Here is a 21,608-nt window from a genome sequence, read left to right on the forward strand (position 1 = left end):
GTCATTTTTCACGTTGTGACCTGGATTTTGTAACAGCTTTTTCAGGAAGTACATGTACGTATGTCTGACTTAAATAAATTATTGTTTATTACTTCAAGTGTTTTATACATCCTATATTAACATAAACTGGTAATAATTATATTATTTTTAGCATGCTGAAGACCACAATTCTAATGTTACAGTAATCTGTGTACATATTACAAAGAATTAAACTTGCTGTAGTCATGAGCAGTGATTTCTGATCTATCTCTGGAGTTACTAAAGTGCAAATGTGAATTGCAGTGTCCCTTGTCCTGAAGTTTAATACAATTCTTCATATCATATACAGTGTTCCCTTTGTTTTGCAGGATAGGTTGATTCCCTTAGTGAGTCACTGTTTCCTGCAGTCACTTAGGTAGACACTTTATGAAACTCTCTTAGGAAATACAGCTTCAAACAATGGAATAAATTAATCTAGAAATAGGTTAAATTTATTATTGACTTTTTAGCTTGATACATTGTCTCATTACAACTGCTGCAAATGTCTGCTGAAGGTTTGCATATTTTCACTGTTGCCTTATATATACGTCCTATTGATAAAACTACTGTTATTTGCATGGCTTACAGAAAGCATTTTGAACAGCTGACCATCATGGTCAGGAAGACATCTAAAATTTCACTTACACATATGTTGCTAATTCTTTTATCTACAGAGTAGTGTCAATCAGGCTCGTGAAGCTCTTTGCAACTCTTGTGAGACAGTCAACAACTGCACTCCGCTCATTACACGCTCAAAATCTGCCGCATTTTTACAGGAAAGAAAATTTACATTACAATAACAAAGCATGATTATTTTTGTTTCTGAGACCAGGTGAGTTAAAAATGATTGTTTGCTTGGTGAATGTACTCAGCTTTCCCGAGGGAGCTCTATAAACAGCTACCACATAAACAGTCAGTGTATTAAAGGTTTAACCAACACTTTTTTGACTTTTTTCACACCAAATCTCCAGCTGCTTTCTAGTTCACCTTTATCTCTCCCCATATATTTTTATTTTCATTTTCACTTCAGTCCCATGTTACACTTTCCACCTTCTAATACCATGTCACCCTCACAACACCCCCACAATGACCCCATTAAGTTTTATTTACATTCCCTCCGCAAACATGCCTTCGCCCTAGCCAGATTACACTCTAATATTTTATTTTCTCAGGCTTGTCTGACATTTGGCATAACCCCCAAAGGCCTCACACTTAAAGTTTCCATCTCTGGCTGCAACCCTTCTTTCCATCAGTCCCTATACCAGTTCCAAACTGAACAATCCATTGCCCTCACCCACCTAATCCTTCACCTACACATCAACTCAGCCAATGAACACACCCGTCAACTCCTATCCTTAATAAAAGTCCTCAATCTTTCCTCTCCCACATCCACACCGGCTATTCAGAGCATCCTCCTACAGGCCAACCGCAAATTAGAACTGCATGACACCCCCCACCTCAAAAACTATCCAATCTCCTGGTTTCCCACCTCCAGAAAGACAACTCACTCACCCTTCACAACCTTTCCAGCAAACCTCAACCTCCTCTCATTGCACACAGACCCAGTCTCTCCCATCTACTCAATCTCCCACTTCCAGCTCCACTCCCTGCAAAACCTCAAAATTCTAATCAACACAATCTGGAACCACAACACCCTAATTCAGTAGTTAACCTTTCCTCCAAACCTCTCTCCCAATCCGAAACCCCTGTCCTATCCAAAGGCCTCACCTTCAGCCCTACTCCCAGATTCAACCCTCTCTCCCAATCCGAAACCCCTGTCCTATCCAAAGGCCTCACCTTCAGCCCTACTCCCAGATTCAACCAAACAGCCCTCGTAAAAAATTTACTGTCCTACACTCTTACTCTTTGCTGGAAATATCACTTTGCCATGAAGAAAAATAATCCTAATCCTACTCCTAATGATCCAACTCCCCAAGACACTATCCAAATTGAACCCTGCCTGGAACAGTTCCTTCCTCCGTCACAGCGGGACCCACCTCCTCTTCCTCAAAATCACCCTCTCCAAACCTTCCAGGAATTTCTCACTTCCAGCCTTGCCTCTCAATCCTTCTTAAAAAACCTTAATCCTACTCCCAACATCACCACTGCTGAAGCCCAGGCTATCCGTGACTTGAAGGCTGACCGATCCATCGTCATTCTTCCGGCGGACAAGGGTTCCACAACCGTGGTACTCGATCGTCGGGGGTATGTGGCTGAGGGACTGCGTCACCTTTCAGACAACACCACATACAAAGTCTGCCAAGGTGATCCCATTCCTGATGTCCAGGCGGAGCTTCAAGGAATCCTTAGGCCCCCTACAAAACCTTTCACCTGACTCCATCAACCTCCTGACCCCACCAACACCCCGCACCCCTACCTTCTACCTACTTCCTAAAATTCACAAAGCCAATCATCCCAGCCGCCCCATTGTAACTGGTTACCAAGCCCCCACAGAACGTATCTCTGCCTACGTAGATTAACACCTTCAACCCATTACATGCAGTCTCCGATCCATCATCAAAGACACCAACCACTTTCTCGAACACCTGGAATCCTTCGCCAATCTGTTACCCCCGGAAACCATCCTTGTAACCATTGATGCCACTTCCTTATACACAGATATTCCGCATGTCCAGGGCCTCGCTGCGATGTAGCACTTCCTTTCACGCCAATCACCTGCCACCCTACCTAAAACCTCTTTCCTCATTACCTTAGCCAGCTTCATCCTGACTCACAACTTCTTCACTTTTGAAGGCCACACATACCAACAATAACCTATTTATGGGTCCCTTAGAGGAAGCCTTCTTGGTTACCCAGGCCTGCCAACCCAAAGTTTGGTACAGATTTATTGATGACATCTTCATGATCTGGACTCACAGTGAAGAACAACTCCAGAATTTCCTCTCCAACCTCAGCTCCTTTGGTTCCATCAGATTCACCTGGTCCTACTCCAAATCCCATGCCACTTTCCTTGACGTTCACCTCCATCTGTCCAATGGCCAGCTTCACACATCCATCCACATCAAACCCACCAACAAGCAACAGTACCTCCATTATGACAGCTGCCACCCATTCACATCAAATGGTCCCTTCCCTACAGCCTAGGTCTTCGTGGCAAACGAATCTGCTCCAGTCCGGAATCTCTGAACCATTACACCAACAACCTGAAAACAGCTTTCGCATCCCGCAACTATCCTCCCGACATGGTACAGAAGCAAATTACCAAAGCCACTTCCTCATCCTCTCAAACCCAGAACCTCCCACAGAAGAACCACAAAAGTGCCCCACTTGTGACAGGATACTTTCCGGGACTGGATCAGACTCTGAATGTGGCTCTCCAGCAGGGATATTACTTCCTCAAATCTTGCCCTGAAACGAGATCCATCCTTCATAAAATCCTCCCCACTCCACCATGAGTGTCTTTCCGCCGTCCACCTAACCTTCGCAACCTCTTGGTTCATCCCTATGAAATCCCCAAACCACCTTCCCTACCCTCTGGCTCCTACCCTTGTAACCGCCCCCGGTGTAAAACCTGTCCCATGCACCTTCCCACCACCACCTACACCAGTCCTGTAACGCGGAAGGTGTACACGATCAAAGGCAGAGCCACGTGTGAAAGCACCCACGTGATTTACCAACTGACCTGCCTACACTGTGAAGCTTTCTATGTGGGAATGACCAGCAACAAACTGTCCATTCACATGAATGGACACAGGCAGACAGTGTTTGTAGGTAATGAGGATCAGCCTGTGGCTAAACATGCCTCGGTGTACGGCCAGCACATCTTGGCACAATGTTACACCGTCCGGGTTATCTGTATACTTCCCACTAACACCAACCTGTCAGAACTCCGGAGATGGGAACTTGCCCTTCAGTATATCCTCTCTTCCCTTTACCCACCAGGCCTCAACCTCCGCTAATTTGAAGTTGCCGCCGCTCATACCTCACCTGTCATTCAACAACATCTTTGCCTCTGTACTTCCGCCTCGACTGACATCTCTGCCCAAACTCTTTGCCTTTACAAATGTCTGCTTGTGTCTGCATATATGCGGATGTGTGTGTGTGTGTGTGTGTGTGTGTGTGTGTGTGGGCGCGCGAGTGTATACCAGTCCTTTTTTCCCCCTAAGGTATGTCTTTCCACTCCCGGGATTGGAATGACTCCTTACCCCCTCCCTTAAAACCCACAACCTTTCGTCTTTCCCTCTCCTTCCCTCTTTCCTGATGAAGCAACCATGGGTTGCGAAAGCTTGAATTTTGTGTGTTTGTTTGTGTGTCTATCAACATGCCAACGCTTTCGTTTGGTAAGTTACATCATCCTTGTTTTATAATCGCCAAAACGAAAGTAATGTCAGTGGGAAAGAAATATAAACGGATTGAGTGCCAAATACGAGAAACAAAGTTAGAACAGGTGGACGGTTTCAAGTACTTAGGATGCATATTCTCACAGGATGGCAACATAGTGAAAGAACTGGAAGCGAGGTGTAGCAAAGCTAATGCAGTGAGCGCTCAGCTACGATCTACTCTCTTCTGCAAGAAGGAAGTCAGTACCAAGACCAAGTTATCTGTGCACCATTCAATCTTTCGACCAACTTTGTTGTATACGAGCGAAAGCTGGGTGGATTCAGGTTACCTTATCAACAAGGTTGAGGTTACGGATATGAAAGTAGCTAGGATGATTGCAGGTACTAGTAGATGGGAACAATGGCAGGAGGCTGTCCACAATGAGGAAATCAAAGAAAAACTGGGAATGAACTCTATAGATGTAGCAGTCAGGGCGAACAGGCTTAGATGGTGGGGTCATGTTACACGCATGGGAGAAGCAAGGTTACCCAAGAGACTCATGGGTTCAGCAGTAGAGGGTAGGAGGAGTCGGGGCAGACCAAGGAGAAGGTACCTGGATTCGGTTAAGAATGATTTTGAAGTAATAGGTTTAACATCAGAAGAGGCGCCAATGTTAGCACTGAATAGGGCATCATGGAGGAATTTTATAAGGGGGCTATGCTCCGGACTGAACACTGAAAGGCATAATCAGTCTTAAATAATGATGATGATGATGATGATGATGTATAATTATCATATTATCATTCAACTACAGCTTCTGCTATACCACGATAAAGTTCCATATTTTAACTGTACAGCAAAGTACTCTCCTCTTTGCATTATATAATTTGCCAAAATCTCGTTTTGATATCTCCAGTGATTTACGAGATATGAGAGGCGTTATAAAAATTTCATTCCCACGTGCCGGCAATCGGAAGTGAAGTTGCTGCAGATGCTCAATATTTTCGAGACCAGAGGAAGATATCGATCCTAAGTTTCACGAAAGTTTCAAAATCTCACACGTATTTCATACTTGGCACTGTAATATGCACCAAACACAAATTCATAGCGACCCCTATTTTTGATTGCAATGTTCTCGAATTTGATACTCGTATGTGAAATACAACAATAGTTATGACCATTATCGAAATGACGGGCACTTCAGTACAAATCTGGCATATAAAGCTACAAGTATTTCAGAAATCAATTATTTTTTATGGAACAGATTCTGTAAAACTGTCTGACAAAGATTTGCAGGCCGGGCTTCTCGAGTTTTTCGGTACCGTACCACGCCAACACAGGCCCACTTCGTGTGACGTCATAAGAGCGCGCTGCAGCCTCTTCTCTATGTGGTGTCGATCGTACCCCCGTGGAAGACGAGATGCAAGACCTGTCCAATCCATCCACCTGGGGCCACGTTTTCCAGTCCCGCCACAGGCTTATCCTACACCGTCTGAGGCTGGGCCACCTGTGAAAGATGCCTCGTTATATACCGTTTCAGCTGCAACCACTGCCAAGTATTTTACATCGATATGACAACCGACCAGCTGTCAACTATAATGAATGAGCACTGCCAAACCGTTGCCAAAAACAAGGTGGCACAACAAGCAGCAGAGAATAACACAACGTGTGCTATCTGAATCTTCTCCACCACCAGATGGGAGCTATCCCTACAGAACATCCTTCACTACAGTAACCTTTCTAACCTAACCTGAGATAACTCACTGACCCACCCAAAAGTTTGTGTGTGTGTGTGTGTGTGTGTGTGTGTGTGTGTGTGTGTGTGTGAGCGCACCATCCCCTGCTCCAGTACCCTCACCCAATTTGTCCACCCCTCATCAGCTAGCTGTGTGCAGTTATCTTACGCCCTAGTCTATGCAACACATGCCCAGCCATCTGCTGCACAATGTAGAGAGACAGGTGCGTGCGTGCGTGTGTGTGTGTGTGTGTGTGTGTGTGTGACTGCATGTTCTTTCTACAGATAGAAAAATGAAGGGCATTCTGAAGTCTAACAAAACTCCGTACCTTTTGTTTGTAAGCCTATCGATAACACGGCACTTCTGCCTTTTGGCGACTCGTCTGTGCCTAAATAATTCGTAATTTGCAACCGGAAGTTCCTGTACATTATTATAAATAAAAACAAATTGTCAAAAAAAGATAGCATCAGACAATCGTCTAAATGGTCAGCACGTTTCCAAATATTTGTCAGAGATATTGTACTATAATCTTCAAATGCATTCATTCCATATCCTAGCTGTGGATCGCAGTTACGATCTGTTGCACGGGCAAACAAACTTAACTGAGCTGAACTGATGAGAGTACCTACTTGGCATCTGCTACTGGAAGTGAAGAACTGGCAACAGAGAGCCGTGAAAACTCTGCAGCCATCCCGAGCATCCCAGTGTAGTTGGAGGGGGACTCTGCAGGCACGGGTGAGTAGTAAGCACCGGCCGGCTCACCACCACCACTGCTACCTGGTGAGTAGAAGGCACCGCTGCTGCTGCCGCCCGGCGAGTAAAAGGCACCCCCGCCGTTGCTGCCGCTGCCGTAGTAGAAGGTCCCGTTTCCGTTCCCAGCCTCACCACCCGAGCAGTAGGTGCGCGACGTGTCAAAAGGGTCGGGAGATTCTGGCCTTTCGTTACGGGCGTCGAGCCCGGGGCAGTTGGCGTACATAGGTGAACCACCTGAAATAGCATGCCACACTTATTCTATAATGTGCTCGTATAAACTGAGAACGGCACGACTGCAGAAGTCACGTGTACAGAGTGGGGAGAACTGAGGGAAAGTACGTACAGAAACAAATACACGAGTAAAGAATACTGTGAGTTCTTGTGATACTGTCCTTCCAGTGCCTAATGCTTTTATCGATATGAGAGTTCCCTACGGGGTGGGGTTCTTCGTACGAAAAAGTTTCGATATAAAATTACTGTCTCAGAATACTTTTACGGTACTCAGTTACACGCGTCAAATAGTACCGGCAGGCATAAATTGAAAGTGTTATACGTATATTAGATTGTATGTACAGAAATCTGTCAGTTTCACATTATATCAAACTTGTTGTAATGTAATTACAGCATTCTGTTGGAGGATATTTAGCACTCACCAACAAAAAGCAATTTCTGAATGTTCCCTGCAATTCATGAGTCAATTCTTACTCATTTTGGATAAAGAAAAGTGAATACGACAATGAAAAATTTTCTTTAGCTCTAGTTCTGTGTTACACACTAGGTGAAAGTATTTCATATTAACGGATTAAGAGAAAATTTTAATTAAATATGCTAACAACATTGAAAGTGTATTTGAATTTTTTTTAAATGGTTATTACATGTTAAGAGATCTAAATTGCTGGAAGAATATCTTGCAGATAGTTGGAGTGAAATCTTTTAGCTTGCCTCTTGTAACAGAGTTCTGGAGCAACTCTACACAAAGATCAATAGAAATCCACAAGCATTGGTTCATTCCAATGGCCCTGATATCTTTGTTTCATAACAGAAATGTCCTGATGGAAACTTTTGCCATGTTCATCACTGACAGTGCCACAACTGGAAGGGAAAAAGTCTAGTTGGGAGTGGAGAAAATGGATTTTAAGGGACATGTTGAATCTAAGGTTATGGTACTTTTCCAGGACCACTGTCACCACCTGAGTGTAGGTGGTATTTTTGCAGGAGCAGTTTCACCAACTGAGTGTAGTTATCAGGTCTTTTGCTGCCTAAAAATCCATAAACCACTCTCTTGAAGGCTTCCCAAGTGTCCTTTTCTTTCCCCTCCAAAACTTGGTCACATGCGAGATCCTTTACAAGTTCTCGAATTTATGGCTTGATAAAAATACCTTGTGTCACTTTTGCATCACTTGATTTCGGAAATTTCTATCTTAGGTACTTAAAGGTGTGTCCTTTTCTTTCATACCTTTGACAAAATTTTTCATCAAACCCAGCCTGATATGCACGGGTGGAAGAAGAACATCTTTTGGGTCCACGAGAGGCTCGGCAACAACATTTTTCTCATTTGAGTTCAGATTTCTTGCAGGCCAATCTGCTTCAATATAATGCGATTTCATATCCCTACTGTCCCAAAGAAACAGCAACGTTTTGTGTACCCAATTGCATTCCTAAAAGTATGGCTAAAACTTTTAGATCACCACAGATTTTCCATTTGCATTCATGACATTTGATTGAGTCCAAGAGGGCTGTCATATTCGCATGTCTCCTTCTTGTGAACTGCATGGCAACCAGGGATAGAAGAAAGATGGTTGCCATTGTGAAGTAACTCAGCTTCCAACCTGATCTTGGAAGAGTCTTTGAATAGTCTCCGTTCAGTTGGATCATTGTTAAAATTTAAAGATTTCACCCGGCCATTAATGTCGCAGGAAACAACAAGATTGTTTTTCTTCTTCAAAAAGGGAGTCAGTGACACTTTTGGTACTGTGGCATTGTGACATCACATTTGAGAAGATTCCATTGCTGTAGTCGAGACCCAAGAATTTCTGCCTTCTCCTTTGACAGGTTAAGGTCTATAATGAGATCACTCAATTCCACTAGGGTCAGTCTGTGTGGTTTATCATCTTTCCCCTCAAAATCATGGCCACAGATGTGGAAGGTTTGTTTGGTTTTTTGTTCCACACTCTTCATTTTCTACTTGAAACACACAATTTTCAGTGAAGTAGAAACTAGTAAACTACCTAAATCTGGATCAATTGGCAGATCCAAGATTCAGATAATGAACTGTTCTTCTTTTCTTTATAGACAATCCTGCCTATATAGGTGGAGGCAAGCAGAAATAGCAGTCATCTGTATGGTCTGTTGGCTCCCACCAAACCATAGACACACCAAAAGCGATAGATTATTTCTTATTTTTCAACCGCTCTCACAGTCTAGCTGAAATTGCATTGCAACATATATGTGGTGCCCAAGACTTATCCTGGTGCCCTACTTTCACATAGAAATAATGCTGATAGACAGTCTTCACAAGAGGCGTCAGATTGCATTTCTGTGAGTAAAATGTTATTTCACCACAAATGTAATAAAAATTATTCACCTTATTTACACATTTTTGCAGCCGTTTTATGAATTTTACTTTACAAAATCACTATCAAACCAGAAATTCTGCTTTAATTACAGCAGAAACTCCCATCAGTCACTTGACGATTATGAACTCAAGTGTTTGATAGAATTCCTTTAGCTGATTTCGTTGTGGTCATTTCCAGTTAAAATAGAGGAAGAGGACATGTCTCGCTTCATATTTGTAGTGAGATCTGAATGTACGGCTATGGTTGCAGCAGTACACAGCTAGTGACATATCATCGAGACTGAACATTCTCTCATTATTTTAGTACAGGCTAAGCCAGAAATTAATTGTTACTTATTTTATGTGTAATTTAACATATTTCAACCCATTTCATGTATGTTTTGGTCATCATCAGGCATATACTCATACTGAACATTGTTACTTAAAGCTAAATTGTCTTAATGTAGATCTGTTTTGTTCATTGTTAGCTGCTAGGATAGCTGTTGGAGTACTTGAGAGGGAAGCGGTGCCAGTGAGTGGCCAGAAATTGATCGGCAATGGTGCCTTCTGTTAACATGCAGCTGTATCTCATCGTTTGTTGCAATTGAAATCATGGCCTGTGCAGGTTGCAGATAATGTTTCTCTGTTGTTGTGGTGCGATATCATATGGTACACTTTTTATAAGCCAGTTGTTCACTTACATTTTTGGCAACCCTTGCTTTATCTGCATCCACGGCATACTGGATGAGTGGTCTATGACATTACATTATGGAACTGCTTAATCTGACTGATTTGGATGTAATTATTCCACACAGTTGCGGCCCCTAAACCTGCAAGAATGAATTAAGAGAAAAAGGAGGTTTTCTGTACAGTAAATTACACAAGACTTCGTAATTTACTCATAAAATGGCCACCTTGCAGGCTAGGCGAAAACATTAATTTTCCAACACTCTGCTGCTTATAATGTACGATTTATTTAGGTATCAAAATTCCAAGCAAATATCTACTGAGATATGGAAATTCAGCTCCAGTCCTGAAAGTCTATCAACTATGACTGGGTTGCCAAAAACTTTTCAGATGGAATTTTATACATAACTGTTTTTCAGACAATGCGTGTAATGAGATGTTAACGGCAGGCACCCTTTCGTTAGTCATTGTCTTGTGATACAACTAAAACATGTCATATACTTGTGACTCAAAGTGTAATGTCTATTGAGTCAAATAACCTATGGACAGTATATTTCATAACAGTGGAAGCAATACTGCAGCAAACTGATTACTTAACAAACTGTAACATATAGAACCTGTGTAATGACAGTCATTTCAGTTGCTTAGCAGACAGTAATTTGCCTAAGCAGTTATCTGCTGAATTTATGTATTTACCATAAGAATTAATTATATGTCTACTTAGTACTAATGAGAAAGGTGCCTTGCATACTGGACTGAGCAAATTGATGGATGTTTCCTTTCAAACATTATGGGTTTTTGATTCCATTCTGTGCTTGTTCTTGATGGAAATGTGAGGTGGTATGGTAGCGAAGGTGTTCATAGTCACACAGCAGTGCATACCTCATGTAGCAGGATCATGCAGGCAGAGCCTCATAAGAGCTGCTGGTCAAAGGAAGGGAAGATAATACTATGCTACCTTTATTTAATTAGTCAGTGCTATATTAAGTGCACCAACACTAACGTTGTGCAAAGCCAGTGGACAGTGCGATGCTGCACCTTTCTCTGAGCAGCTTTAGTCTGATTACACAGTTGTCACTATCATCTATTACCAATGATTACAAAAAAATGGTTCAAATGGCTCTGAGCACTATGGGACTTAACTTCTGTGGTCATCAGTCCCCTAGAACTTAGAACTACTTAAACCTAACTAACCTAAAGTCATCACACACATCCATGCCCGAGGCAGGATTCGAACCTGCGACCGTAGCAGTCCCGGGGTTCCGGACTGCGCGCCTAGAACCACTAGACCACCGCGGCCGGCACCAATGATTACAATGTAACTGCTACTAATGCTTTGCAAAGAAATGTGAAAAGCACCTTATAGATGAGAATTTATATTTTCAGTGTGCCTCAATTCTTGAGTCTGATCTTAATAAATTCCCTACAGTTTCACACTAACACGCCCTTTTGGGCTATCAAGTTATTTGTATGGTAATTATCTAAGTATAACTGCTGCAACACTCAACTGCTTCGACTAATACTCCATTTTGGGATGAATATGACTTTGAAACGACAATCCTTTTGACTTACTGAATGCTGTCTGAATGATCTGGCAACTGTGGTGTGTCAGCGGTGAATTGCGTAAAGTGTCATGGCAACGGTGAGTCAGTGCTGAATGCACACATGCGCAGAGATTTTCACTGTAGTAAGGGAGAACTGGAGGTCTATTCACCATCCTTACATGTCCCCATGCCATAATGTGTAAGGTGACACAAGGTCCACTCACAAATAAAACTCTTGCTGTGATAAAAGAGATGTAAACAAAAAAATATTTTTCTCAGAAATGCTATTTATTTGTTAACTACTATCGAGTATCAGATAGATTATATAATGGTAAGACAGAGCTTTAGAAACCAGGTTTTAAATTGTAAGACATTTCCAGGGGCAGATGTGGACAATGACCACAATCTGTTGGTTATGAACTGTAGATTAAAACTGAAGAAACTGCAAAAAGGTGGGAATTTAAGGAGATGGGACCTGGATAAACTGAAAGAACCAGAGGTTGTACAGAGTTTCAGGGAGAGCATAAGGGAACAATTGACAGGAATGGGGGAAAGAAATACAGTAGAAGAAGAATGGGTAGCTCTGAGGGATGAAGTAGTGAAGACAGCAGAGGATCAAGTAGGTAAAAAGACGAGGGCTAGTTGAAATCCTTGGGTAACAGAAGAAATATTGAATTTAATTGATGAAAGGAGAAAATATAAAAATGCAGTAAATGAAGCAGGCAAAGAGGAATACAAACGTCTCAAAAATGAGATCGACAGGAAGTGCAAAATGGCTGAGCAGGGATAGGTAGAGCACAAATGTAAGGATGTAGAGGCTTATCTCACAAGGGGTAAGAGAGATACTGCCTACAGGAAAATTAAAGAGACCTTTGGAGAAAAGAGAACCACTTGTATGAATATCAAGAGCTCAGATGGAAACCCAGTTCTAAGGAAAGAAGGGAAAGCAGAAAGGTGGAAGGAGTATATAGAGGGTCTATATAAGGGCAATGTACTTGAGGACAATATTATGGAAAAGGAAGAGGATGTAGATGAAGATGAATTGGGAGATATGATACTGTGTGCAGAGTTTGACATTGCACTGAAAGACCTGAGTCGAAACAAGGCCCTGGTAGTAGACAAAATTCCATTGGAACTAATGACGGCCTTGGGAGAGCCAGTGCTGACAAAACTCTACCATCTGGTGAGCAAAATGTATGAGACAGGCGAAATACCCTCAGACTTCAAGAAGAATATAATAATTCCAATCCCAAAGAAAGCAGGTGTTGACAGATGTGAAAATTACCAAACTATCAGATTAATAATTCACAGCTGCAAAATACTAACACGAATTCTTTACAGATGAATGGAAAAACTGGTAGAAGCCGACCACGGGGAAGATCAGTTTGGAATCCGTAGAAATGTTGGAACACGTGAGGCAATACTGACCCCACGACTTATCTTAGAAGAAAGATTAAGGAAAGGTAAACCTACGTTTCTAGCATTGCAGCTTTTGACAATGTTGACTGGGATACTCTGTTTCAAATTCTAAAGGTGGCAGAGGTAAAATACAGGGAGTGAAAGGCTATTTACAATTTGTACAGAAACCAGATGGCAGTTATAAGAGTCGAGGGGCATGAAAGGGAAGCAGTGGTTGGGAAGGGAGTGAGACAGGGTTGTAGCCTCTCCCCGATCTTATTCAATCTGTATATTGAGCAATCAGTAAAGGAAACAAAAGAAAAATTCGAAGTAGGTATTAAAATCCATGGAGAAGAAATGAAAACTTTGAGGTTCGCCGATGACATTGTAATTCTGTCAGAGACAGCAAAAGACTTGTGAGAGCAGTTGAACGGAATGGACAGTGTCTTGAAAGGAGGATATAAGATGAACATCAATAGAAGCAAAACGAGGATAACGGAATGTAGTTGAATTAAATCGGGTGATGCTGAGGGTTTAGATTAGGAAATGAGACACTTAAAGTAGTAAAGGAGTTTTGCTATTTGGGGAGCAAAATAACTGATGATGGTCAAAGTAGAGAGGATATAAAACGTAGACTGGCAATGGCAAGGAAAGCGTTTCTGCAGAAGAGAAATTTGTTAACATCAAGTATAGAGTTAAGTGTCAGGAAGTCGTTTCTGAAAGTATTTATTTGTATGGAGTGTAGCCATGTACGGAAGTGAAACATGGACGATAACTAGTTTGGACAAGAAGAGAATAGAAGCTTTCTAAATGTGGTGCTACAGAAGAATGCTGAAGATTGGATGAGTAGATCACGTAACTAATGAGGAGGTATTGAATAGGATTGGGGAGAAGAGAAGTTTGTGGCACAACTTGACTAGAAGAAGGGTTTGGTTGGTAGGACATGTTGTGAGGCATCAAGGGATCACCAATTTAGTATTGGAGGGCAGCGTGGAGGGTAAAAATCATAGAGGGAGACCAAGAGATGAATACACTAAACAGATACAGAAGGATGTAGGTTGCAGTAGGTACTAGGAAATGAAGAAGCTTGCCAGGATAGAGTAGCATGGAGAGCTGCATCAAACCAGTCTCAGGACTGAAGACAACAACAACTACAACAACAACATCAACATCAACATCAAGTGCAGAAATGCTCTTTGGTTCCTTTCATGCGTGTTTTATAAATTTAGATGTCATGTCATCTTACTCTGCGAGTAAGCACTCTTCCTGTTGGGGTAATAAGAGTGTTTTCAATCACTTGTAAATATTCTGATGCCTAATGACATGATACTGATTCCACATGCTCCATCGGATGTGGGAACATACTTTCACTTTGGGTATGCAAAGAATGTGCAGATAGTCACATCGTCATACTGCGTTCAGAGCCAAGATGATGTCTTCCACTTTATGTCTCACTGTGTGCTGGCGTGGCTGTCAGTCAGTCAACATACACACATTGGGCACTTATCACTGCATGCACTTGTTCGAGTCACAACATCCAGAACACACTGTCTTTGCCAAATTTATTGCACAAGTAACACATTCCACACAAATTTAAGTACACAATGTGCAGGGCAAAGGTGGGGAAATATTAATTTTGTTAACTTTTGTGTCGGTTGAGGAGGGAGACTGACACAACCAAGGATTGAGAAAATCCTGATGGCCTAGTAATGTGCATAATATGCTTGGATTAGGTTGCCATATGTTAAATTAAACATAAAACAAATAATTATAGCAGCTAATTTATGCCTTAGACTGTACTAAAATATACATTCAGATCTCACTACAAATGTATGTTTAAAGCCAGATATTTTTCCTCTTCCCCTATTTTAACTGAAAACAACCACAATAAAATCAGCTAAAGGAATCCTACTAAACACTTGAGTTTATAATCATCAGATGAGTGATGGAATTCACCGCACATTGCCAATTACTACTATAGTACTGTTTGTAAGTCGTAAGTGCATATATGTCACTCATTTTCATTACATCTTGAATGGTCGAGCTGGAAGAATGGGGACATTGGTTGTTCACCACAGTAAAATATTAGTATTTATCTGACACATTCATCTTCTGAGGAACAGCAGAATGACCACTCAAAGAAGATGACAACAAGCAGCTGATAAGGTAGACATCAAACTGCATCCAGTATCATGCTGTAAGAAACATCCACAGTTGTTGTTGTCAGATGGAGAGGGAGTGGGTGTGAATTATGGTGTGGTAGGCTGTAACAGTTGTTTATCACTTCCAAAATGAGATGACAGTTTACTGAGTGGGGGCAGGGACGAGGGGGGGGGGGGGGAGGGAGGGGGGGTGTTGAGATGCTGCCTGAAAAACGTGAGCATATGACGTTTCACTGCGATTAAATGGCATATAATGTGTGGGGTACCAGCTTATGGATGCTATTCACCCACTGCTGAGCAACTCTATTACGAGCAGAAATTAAGACTGAGCGATGACGGAACTGTGTGGTTCAGCATCATGAATCAGCAGTATATGGGTTCTCTGTAGGTGCTAGAACTGTCTGTCCACCTGTGCCGCCAATTACACCCTTACAATTTCCATCTGAATATTGTGGTACGATAGAAGTGTTGTTTATAAATGATACCACCAGGAACTCAGTTACACTGTGCACCAACTGTGTAGTACTGCATAGAAAATTAGAACAATGCTCAGCATGGGCATATTGTCATCTTGGTATCTATCCATCTTAACCATAATGCAAGTTGCAAAGGACTTCATCACGGATGCCCATCACTTTTACTGACAAAACATCAGCAGTGGGTATACTGTAATCATTATGAGTAGACACTTGTCATTCTTTCAGTATTTATATGCTTAATGGCAGTGTTGCTAAGAATGACTTATTTCAGACATTACTGTCTGCATTTTTTGTTCCTTATTCCATGTCCTAGTGACAACTGCTTCTCCTTCCACATTAGCAGCAGCTTCTGTTGATCTAACATCACACATATTTGCTGATGTCAATATTTACACAGTTGTTTCGAGCCTGCTTTTCAGCTAATTTTATTCGCAGCTTACCAAACATTCCCTTGCGCTGCCAATGACAGAATTCTTATGATAAATTTTTTCAAGGTCTATAATGATAAAAAGATGATGTGTGCAGTACAACTACTCCAGACACTCCAGGTAGGCGAATCACATTTGGTGAATTAGCTTGTCAGTTTTCAATGTGCTTACAACAGAAAAAAAAGAAATAATTGTGGCAGTTGCTGATTTATGTGTTTAATCTTCAGTCAGAACATCTGAGTATTAATAGTAACCATGCTGTAGCTCAGAAACAGGAATAGAACTCATTGACATAAGCATTTGGTATTCAGTCTCTCATTCGCTTTATCTTTCATAGACAAGAGGTACTCACTTCCGCACCAGGATTCACATTCTTCCTGCTCATAGTATAACTGAAACTTGGTAACAACATAGAATATGTATGGCAACAGTGTAACTGCCGAGTTACTTCGTGGATGACGTGTAAAAACAGTGACAAATTCACTTTCTATTTCCTTGTCAGCTTGATTGAATAATATGGGTTATTTTCCTTAAAGTTGTGATAATTTGTGCTTTTGAGTTTAGGGAGGTCATTTCATGTGGAAATTGCAACTAATCTAATCTTTTACATTGCAGTTTATCAGTTCTAACCACCACTGGGACAATAAAGAAGACACTCTCACAGCAGCACTTCAGTTACAGTCTTTGCTTCTGAAGCAAGGATTGTTTTGGGTCACAATTCCAGTCTCACTGAAAGCCATTTCCTAACAGAGCTACAGGTAGTCAGAGCCAAAATCAACAAATAAATAATAACTAATTGTTAAGGCTTTCGTGGCCACTTGTTGACAAACTGCCTATTGGCTTCTGTCTCGGGTTCTTCGGCCGACGTTCATCTAATGATTTTTCTGACGTTTCGCCAGTATGAGTGGCTGGCATTGTCAAAGCTTCACCCTCCATTGCCGGTGGTGAACTGGAGCCGAGCTCGCGGGCGCAGGCTATATGTACCTGGCGCGCCAACGTCCGAGGGCTTCTCCGCGGTCATTTCCGGTGCAGTTCTCCTCTTGCTACCTGCAACGGTCGTTCGCTGCAGTACGGGAAGCCAGGATCCGTTGACCTTAAGGCTTTCCTCTTTCTTGTTCAAACTGTTCGCGTGTTTTTGTATTTCTACAGCTTCTCTGAACAAGCGCGTGTGATAGTGCTTCTCTACAGCCAGAACTTCCGTGTCGGGGAATTTTATTACGTGGTCGGTCTCATTGAGTGCGTGCTCTGCCACGGCCGATTTCTCCACCTGCGTCAGAAAAATCATTAGATGAACGTCGGCCGAAGAACCCGAGACAGAAGCCAATAGGCAATTTGTCAACAGGTGGCCACGAAAGCCTTAACAATTTTGTATTACGCCTCTACGGGGAGGAGATTTGCAGATTGTACCGACGCCTTGACCAACGACGGAAGAAGAAAGCACGACTGATGTCCTCTCTTGCCTTTCTGTCAAGGTGCCGAGATGAATGTGCTACACCGAAGTTCTTGAGGTGTAAGCGCCTAATCACTACCGCCCAAGCACATTGTATCTACGACAGAATGGAACGAGCTTTTCTTCTTGAGCGAATACATACAACACGGAGAGACTTGGCAAGAACGGATCAGGAACTTCTGGACATCTTCTATCAACTAAGTAGCAGAATGCATCGAGACGACTGGGACAAGATCGACAGCATCACTCACAGGAGCATGCAGAACGAACTCGAGTGCTGCACCGAGCGCCAGAAGAAAAAGTTTGAAAGATGCCGGAAGCAGACCGACAAGGCGACTCCCGACATGTCACACACAGTGGTCAACCTCACTGAACGACAATTGACCGAAGAGGAAGTGTCTGTTCTTCAAAAAGGAGGGAATTTCGCTATCATCCCGAGAACTATACCTATGAAGGATACCATTGCCAACACCGAAGCAGCCATTCGGACCCTTCCTTGTGAAAGGGTAGAGGAAATACGCATGGAAACAGCCAGGATACTGCGCCGAGCAAAACCACCAGCTTGCAACCTTAAGAAAGAAGAGGTACAAGCCATTAAGAATCTCAACGCCGACAAGAGTATATTGGTACTGCCTGCCGATAAGGGGAATGCGGCCGTCGTAATGAAGACCGAAGATTATGAGCAAAAGATTCGAGACCTATTAGATCCGATGACGTACCGAAAACTAAGCGCAGATCCAACGCAGCGTATCACACGGAATACGAATCGATTAATCAAGGCGTCTTCTCTGCCGGCGGACATACAGAGAAACCTGCGCAACACAGAAGCCCTACCACCTCGGCTGTATGGATTACCCAAGATCCATAAGAACAACGTTCCACTGAGACCGATCGTTAGCGCTCCTGGATCACTGACATATAAACTGGCAAAACACTTGGCCTCTCTGCTCCAGCCACACGTGGGGAAGACCGACACATACATTAAGGACTCAAGACATTTCATTGAGAAGCTGAAGAAACTGAAACTTGCACCAAACGACATCTTGGTCAGCTTTGATGTTGTTTCGTTATTTATGAAAGTGCCACTCAGTGACGCTCTGGAGCACATCGGTTTCATTTTCCCGCAGGACATCAGAAAGCTCTTCCATGCATGTCTCACCACGAGCTATTTCACGTGGAATGGAGATTTCTACGAACAGCTGGAAGGCGTGGCCATGGGTAGTCCTCTCAGTCCAGTGGTGACCAACTTCTTCATGGAACAATTCGAAGCACAGGCACTGGACTCGGCGACTTGCAAACCTAAGGTGTGGTACAGGTATGTCGATGATACTTTCGTGGTGTGGAGCCATGGTGAAGAACAGCTCGGTGACTTCCTAAGACACTTGAACAGCCTTCATGCCAACATAACATTTACCATGGAAGTAGAAAAGGACAAGAAACTGCCATTTCTAGATGTGCTGATCACAAGGGATGGCGAAAACCTGGGACACAGCGTGTATTGAAAACCGACACACACGGACCGATACCTGCACAAACTGTCAAACCACCACCCGAGCCAGAAAAGAGGCATGATTAGTACGCTCGTAACGAGAGCAGGATGAATATGTGAGCCGCAACACCTCAAACGAGAAATGCAACACCTGGAAACTGTCCTGAGGAGCAATGGGTACTCCAAAAATTATATTAGAAGTGTAACAGAGCCAAACACTCGGCGAAGTAAGGAACCAGAAAAAGAAATGTCGGGTACGGCCTTTCTGCCATACATTCCCAGAGTGACGGACAGAATCGGCCGTATATTGCGCAGAAATGGCGTAAAGACGATTTTCAAACCGACAAGGAAGATCAAAGAGTGTCTTAGATCGGCGAAGGAGAAAAGAGACCCACTTGCAATGTCGGGAATATACCGTATACCATGCACATGCGGAAAAGTTTATGTCGGAATGACTGGACGATCCATCAACACCAGGATCAACGAGCATAAGCGACATTGTAGGTTGGGGCAGGTGGAGAAATCGGCCGTGGCAGAGCACGCACTCAATGAGACCGACCACGCAATAAAATTCGCCGACACGGAAGTTCTGGCTGTAGAGAAGCACTATCACACGCGCTTGTTCAGAGAAGCTGTAGAAAAACAAAAACACGCGAACAGTTTGAACAAGAAAGAGGAAAGCCTTAAGGTCAACGGATCCTGGCTTCCCGTACTGCAGCGAACTACCGTCGCACGCAGCAAGAGGAGAACCGCACCGGAAATGACCGCGGAGAAGCCCTCGGACGTTGGCGCGCCAGGTACATATAACCTGCGCCCGCGAGCTCGGCTCCAGTTCACCACCGGCAATGGAGGGTGAAGCTTTGACAATGCCAGCCACTCGTGCTGGCGAAACGTCAGAAAAATCATTAGATGAATGTCGGCCGAAGAACCCAAGACAGAAGCCAATAGGCAGTTTGTCAATAACTAATTTATGCCAAACTTGCATACTGCTTCAGTTTGACATAGGACAGCAAATAAACGCAGTGTTTTGAAGTCCAGAATGAATAATATCTTATTCATTCGTACTGTTGTGGGCATGTTCGTGTTACATTACTTTCTGTTTTATTCAAATACAGTTTTGTCGTAAGGTTACCATGGTATGATGAATTACAGTTCTTAGCTGCTGGCAACAAACACCAACTGCGAAGCACAACCCTGGGGAGATTTTCGTAGTGTACAACATCCACTGGTAAAATATTATGTTCATGCCGCCCTTTCCTGGAGGAGATGTCTTCTCTTACGGCTCAGTCATCAATTTCCTCTTAAGATGTTAACATAAAGACATCATAACTCGACATCAGTAGCAATACCACGTAGGAATTCTTAATGAGTGACATGATGGCCTGACCTTTGTCTATTGTATGCAAATGGCGTACCACAGCTATTTTGTCACATGTCAGTTATTGAGACTTCTTGAATGTAGAAAATGAGTCATGATAGAATGAACAATGTTTCTTGAACAGTAAGATTCTTTACTGATGAGTCTTGTCCAAAAGCACATGGTCCACACACAGCACAAGTGTTCCAACCTGCCTTGCTGCCTTCACACCTTTTAAACCCAGAGCAAACAATATGTAGTAAATGTATGACTTGTTTACACTTGCATATCTATTTTACAACCCTTGGACAAAGTTCATAAGTTATGAGTGTGCAAAATCCAATATGTAACTGGCAGATAAAGGAACTTCACATTAGAAAATGACAGTTGATAAACACAATCCTAGTGCCGCCATCATCTGGTTGTACAGTTTTGGCAAATCAACAAGTGCCGGCACGAAGACAGAGATCACAAGAGCAAAGAAGACGGTGAGCCGATGTCAGCCAATAGCCCACTGACAAGGACCACACCAGACAGGAGTGCCCTCTAGCTGAAGAGAACACAAGCGCCGCTCCTGCCAGCCTCAGCCAGACAGTATTCGCCCAGTAATAGGAGAGCACTACCATAGCAGTGATGTGTGATCCATATCAATTGCTTACTTGGACCTTGTATACAGCAGAGGACTTTGATTCGTTGCACGTCGCCCATCGCTTGCGACACCATTGTAAATTCAAAGTTAAGTATTGTCTATCTTCTTTATTGTATTAAAAACTATTAATGTGATTTGACTGAATTATTGTGTAGAATTCCGTTAACACAGCATCCTTTAGGGACCCTATATGAGACGAGTGGGCTAGACTCCACATTTGGTGACTAGTATCGGCTGAACCCAGTGCCAGACGACCACGGAATTTTCTGTTTTTGCTGGTGCCTTAATTCTTTCTTTTCTTTACTTTGCAGGGCGTTTTCTTTGCTTTAACCATTTTTTGTCGTTTTTGCTAATCAATGTTTCCATGTGGGCATTGCAGAAAATTTTCTTTGCTTGCTTGCCTTGTCTGTTTATTGCATTTGTGTCTTCCAACATGCCCACCTCATCTGTCCCACCCCCTGCTCATGTGCCATAGCCACACAGCTGATGCAGATGTTTCAGTTCCAGACACAACAGATCTCCACATTACTCAACACAGTGCAGCAGCTACTGGCCACCACTGTGTGCCCAATGGAACAAGCACCGCCTACTACAGTTGCTATACCACCTTTTCGACAGTTTAG

General features: G+C 42.8%; 1 protein-coding gene across 3 annotated transcripts in view; it reads right to left on the reverse strand.

Moving 5' to 3' along the window:
* LOC124605189 (activated Cdc42 kinase Ack) overlaps positions 1–21,608 on the reverse strand; it is a 509,613-nt gene that overhangs the window by 124,462 nt on the left and 363,543 nt on the right. For all 3 annotated transcript variants that reach the window (XM_047136704.1, XM_047136705.1, XM_047136706.1), the window contains one exon: positions 6,665–7,022. In XM_047136704.1, coding sequence (XP_046992660.1) covers positions 6,665–7,022 — 358 coding nt within the window. The remainder of the gene's footprint in view (positions 1–6,664; positions 7,023–21,608) is intronic.

Source organism: Schistocerca americana, chromosome 3 (genome assembly GCF_021461395.2).
Source record: "Schistocerca americana isolate TAMUIC-IGC-003095 chromosome 3, iqSchAmer2.1, whole genome shotgun sequence".
NCBI classification, from domain to species: Eukaryota; Metazoa; Arthropoda; class Insecta; order Orthoptera; family Acrididae; genus Schistocerca; species Schistocerca americana.